The sequence below is a fragment of the Monopterus albus genome, unplaced genomic scaffold, assembly GCF_001952655.1.
Source record: "Monopterus albus unplaced genomic scaffold, M_albus_1.0 scaffold357.1, whole genome shotgun sequence".
In the NCBI taxonomy this organism is placed as follows: Eukaryota; Metazoa; Chordata; class Actinopteri; order Synbranchiformes; family Synbranchidae; genus Monopterus; species Monopterus albus.
The window spans coordinates 26,764-30,453 of NW_018128237.1; the positions used below are offsets into that span (position 1 = coordinate 26,764).

Sequence of the window (3,690 nt, forward strand, 5' to 3'; positions counted from 1 at the left end):
GCCTCATCACCCAGTCCACATCCCTTCCACTTCCTGGCCCATCCATGGACCTGTCCTCACTACGTCCTCTCCCACCGCCCCCTCCCCGCCGGGCCCAAAATTCACCCTGCGTTTGGCATCAGGGAATGGCAGTCCCACAGGCTCAGGGGGCAACTCCAGCCCCATGAACCTGAGTGACCCCAGCATCATCTTCGCCCAGCCAGCGGGGAGACAGCTGGGCATTGGCGGGCCTGGACGGGAGGGACACTGGCACAACCACATGGCACAGCCTGGGTCAATCATGGGCAATGGCACGGTGGTGAAGTCAGGTATTCACTGGGTGGACTTGGTGGCATTGTCTGTGTGTGATTCTCTCTCTTCCTGCTTCTGCATCTTTAAAGAGCAACTTAAAACTCTGAGTTAGCAAAACATGCAGTCGTTTTTATCATACTATCAAATGATTCTGGTCTCAGTCTGTTGTGCTCATTGTAGCTTTAGTTCTTTGTCCTTTTCCAGAGAAAATGTAACAATTCAAAAAGAAATCAGTAGAACAGTCTTACTAGTGTAACAACATGTGCTGTGGTTAATTGACAGGAGACAGTTAACCTGTTTGGTAAACTCAGCTATTACCACGTCTCACAAGAAAAAACTACCTTTAAGAGCATTGTTCCAGCAGAAATCCAAGTGTGCTGCCTGTCTCGTTTGTCAACAAATTCATATGGCAGCCTGACGACATATATCATCAGTTTAAATAGATTACACAAGCGTACCTAAACAATTGGAATATATAAAGCTAAAATTTGGTGTTAACCCTAACCTAAAACATGATCACTGTAATGGTTAAATAAGCTGCACCAGCTGTTTTGGATGTGGGTACCACTCGATTAAACCACAGGTGAAGAGAATGTTTTACCCACACTGGAATATTGCGAAACTTTCATTATGACTTTTTATCAGCCCCTTTTACATGAGGTCACTAAACAAGTTTTGTTTTTTGTCTCCACAGACTCTGCTCACCCAGCCCAGTTTGTAGGTGTGAGCCAAGGCTCTCGGTTATGGGAGCACAGTAACCCCCCCCAGTACACCCTGTCTCCATCTTGGCCTTATCGGATGCCCCAGAACTTCATCCAGCAGAGCAATGGAGGCTACCAGCCTGCCAAACCCTTCATGGCCCAAGGTCACAATGATACTGCACTTTATACAGCTGAGAAAAACAGATAACAAGTTCCCTGTTTCTTCAGACTTTGAGTTCTGTTCTCTCTTCTTTCATCAGGCTCTGTGGTTCATCCGAATCCAAACTTCCCACTGGTCCCACATGTCCAACATCAAGTCAATCTGAATTTCATCAAACAGAAGAAGTGAGCATTCATCTCTTTTTAATTAGGTTTATGGTCAGTAACATAACAAAAGAGAATTATGTACTCTTTGCGTTATTTGGTCACAACAAAAAATTTAAATGAATTTTATCATTTTTGTACAGTTTTTATGTTTTATTTTTTGTCACATTACATTGATTTGTGATACAAATGTCAAATATTTTAATAGCCCCATTTTTGAGGGGGTTCAAAAAAGTGTTTTTATTTTATGTGTAAAGCAAGGATGAAAAATGTAAACCTTTATTTTTATTAGCTGTATTCATACTTTGCTTGCAACAAGATGAAGGCTTTGAATAGATAATTGTTTTAAAAACAATCTAACATGTAACCGTATGTATGTAGTGCCAAAAGCAGGGAGAGCAAGAAAAAAGGGAAAAAATATAAAATATAAAAAAAGCACCAAAAAATAAAGAAAAAAGCAAACAACTTTGTTGTGTCATGCTACTGGATCTCTTCAGTGTTTTTGTGTGCACTGGTATTCACCCTGGATACCACCTGGTTTTGCACACAAGAATGATTAAGTTCCAGGACAAACCACATGACGATGAAGTGTAAGGGCAGAGACATACCGACTGGGCCAGTCAGACTGGAAAAGTCACACTTAAACACACTGCACAGGCCACAGCCAACGGCCGACTAGCACGTACGATCTGCGCCATGCGTGGAAGAAATACCCCATTACCAGCAGGTGGCGGCATCTATATTCGCAAATCAGAAAGGGAAAGAAGAAGAGGTGGAATGCGGAAGTTTAAGCTTATAAACAAAGCACCTCTCATTCAAAACAGTTGCTGTTCATAGCTGTTTCTATTCGAAAATATGTCTGATAAGCAGCTGCAAATGACACTGCCGTTCTCTGTCCTTGGGCTTTTGCTTGTCGAGGCGAAAAACAAGGAGAAACCGCACTAAATTGGTCAAATCATGGGTACTAAGGTGCCGAAGGGGCTTACAGCTTATTGGCTGTACCATTTAGATTTATCCTAATTACGTCAATCCAGTTCTTATTCTATTTTTATTCTATTTTAGCTCCTAAATGTTATGGCACCCAATACTAGGTGAGAGAGAAACGGTATCTCGATTTCCTGTATGTCCTGCACATATAGTGAATTGACAATAAAATCCTTGAACCTTTCCTGAACCGTTCTCTTCTCGTGCACTGATTCGCTAAGCTGAACAGCCAGTCAGTGGCCTCTCTGGGCGACAAGACCCGATTCAAAATGCCAAATTGGTCGAAAGGCTGCTGACAGGGTCCGATTGGTGCCAAGATTGCGGGGAACAATGGAAAGGTGCGCGCCGACCGTCGCCATGGTGTGTCACAGGCCTAATGGACACTGGCTACACCAGGATACACATCGTCCCGGTTTGATAATGAGATTGAAATTAATTTTATTCTTTTCATTCAGACCATATGTCAGATGAGTTTTATCAGAGAAAAGGTTTATTTTGGCAGTAATAAAAGACGTGCCTTCCAGATTCCAGTCAACACAGAGGCTGCTGTAGTGGCTAGCAGCCTTAAAAATTCTTTTCCCATAGGCCATGATAAAAAGATGCCTTGATCCCTCCCACTGCAAACGAGGTAAATCATTGTGATTTGTATTACAGGCCTTTGAACAGTTGTGAAACTTTCAGCTGTATCTCAGTGGTGTCAGGTGTACAGAATAATCTCTATCACTACAACATTATAATGAATTACAGTCGTTTGAGGTGCTGCCCTACAGTGGCCAGATGAGTTCAGCTGAGTTTCTTTCCTTATTTATTCTTCTAGATGGTTCATGATGCGGTAGTTGTGATTAAGCTTAGTCCACAGTTCAGCTACACTGAAGCTGCAGAGAGGAGAAAGGACAAGTTACATCTTGGTTTCATTTACACAGAACAGCCACAGAAGCTGATATGTTAGTTTATACTGCACATGGATGTACCTCACTGTCAATGTGGAGTCCCTCAGAAACTGCAGAGCGTTTTATGAGCTGCAGGAGATCTCTGTAATGAATCTGTAGCAACTTTTCTTTTTTCCAACTGAAAGACAAATGGGAGACATTGCATCATTTTATTGAATGTCATTATTTTGGGTAGTTTTCTTGTATTTACTTCAGATGACCCACAAGGGTCAAGACAATGAAGTGATACATCATTTAACTGTTTATGGTGCTCAAAGGCACCCCCAGTGTCAGTGAGGGGGTGCAGATTTAATCCTGCCAGTCCAAGGATTGAACTGATGACCTTCCTTTAGAAGAAGCTTTATTTTATTGTCATTGTAACATGACAATAAAATGCACGCTGTGTGCATACACGCCACCATCACGGGCAACTTGGGGGTTCAGTGTCTTGCCCAAGGAGA

The 3,690-nt window shown here is 42.4% G+C and overlaps 1 protein-coding gene across 1 annotated transcript in view; it reads left to right on the forward strand.

Moving 5' to 3' along the window:
- Positions 1-1,781, forward strand: part of tut4 (terminal uridylyl transferase 4) — a 20,815-nt gene extending 19,034 nt beyond the window's left edge. The window contains exons 29-31 of the mRNA XM_020625527.1: positions 5-308; positions 986-1,156; positions 1,253-1,781. Coding sequence (XP_020481183.1) covers positions 5-308; positions 986-1,156; positions 1,253-1,341 — 564 coding nt within the window. The 3' untranslated portion in view covers positions 1,342-1,781. The remainder of the gene's footprint in view (positions 1-4; positions 309-985; positions 1,157-1,252) is intronic.
- The last annotated feature ends 1,909 nt before the right edge of the window (positions 1,782-3,690 follow it).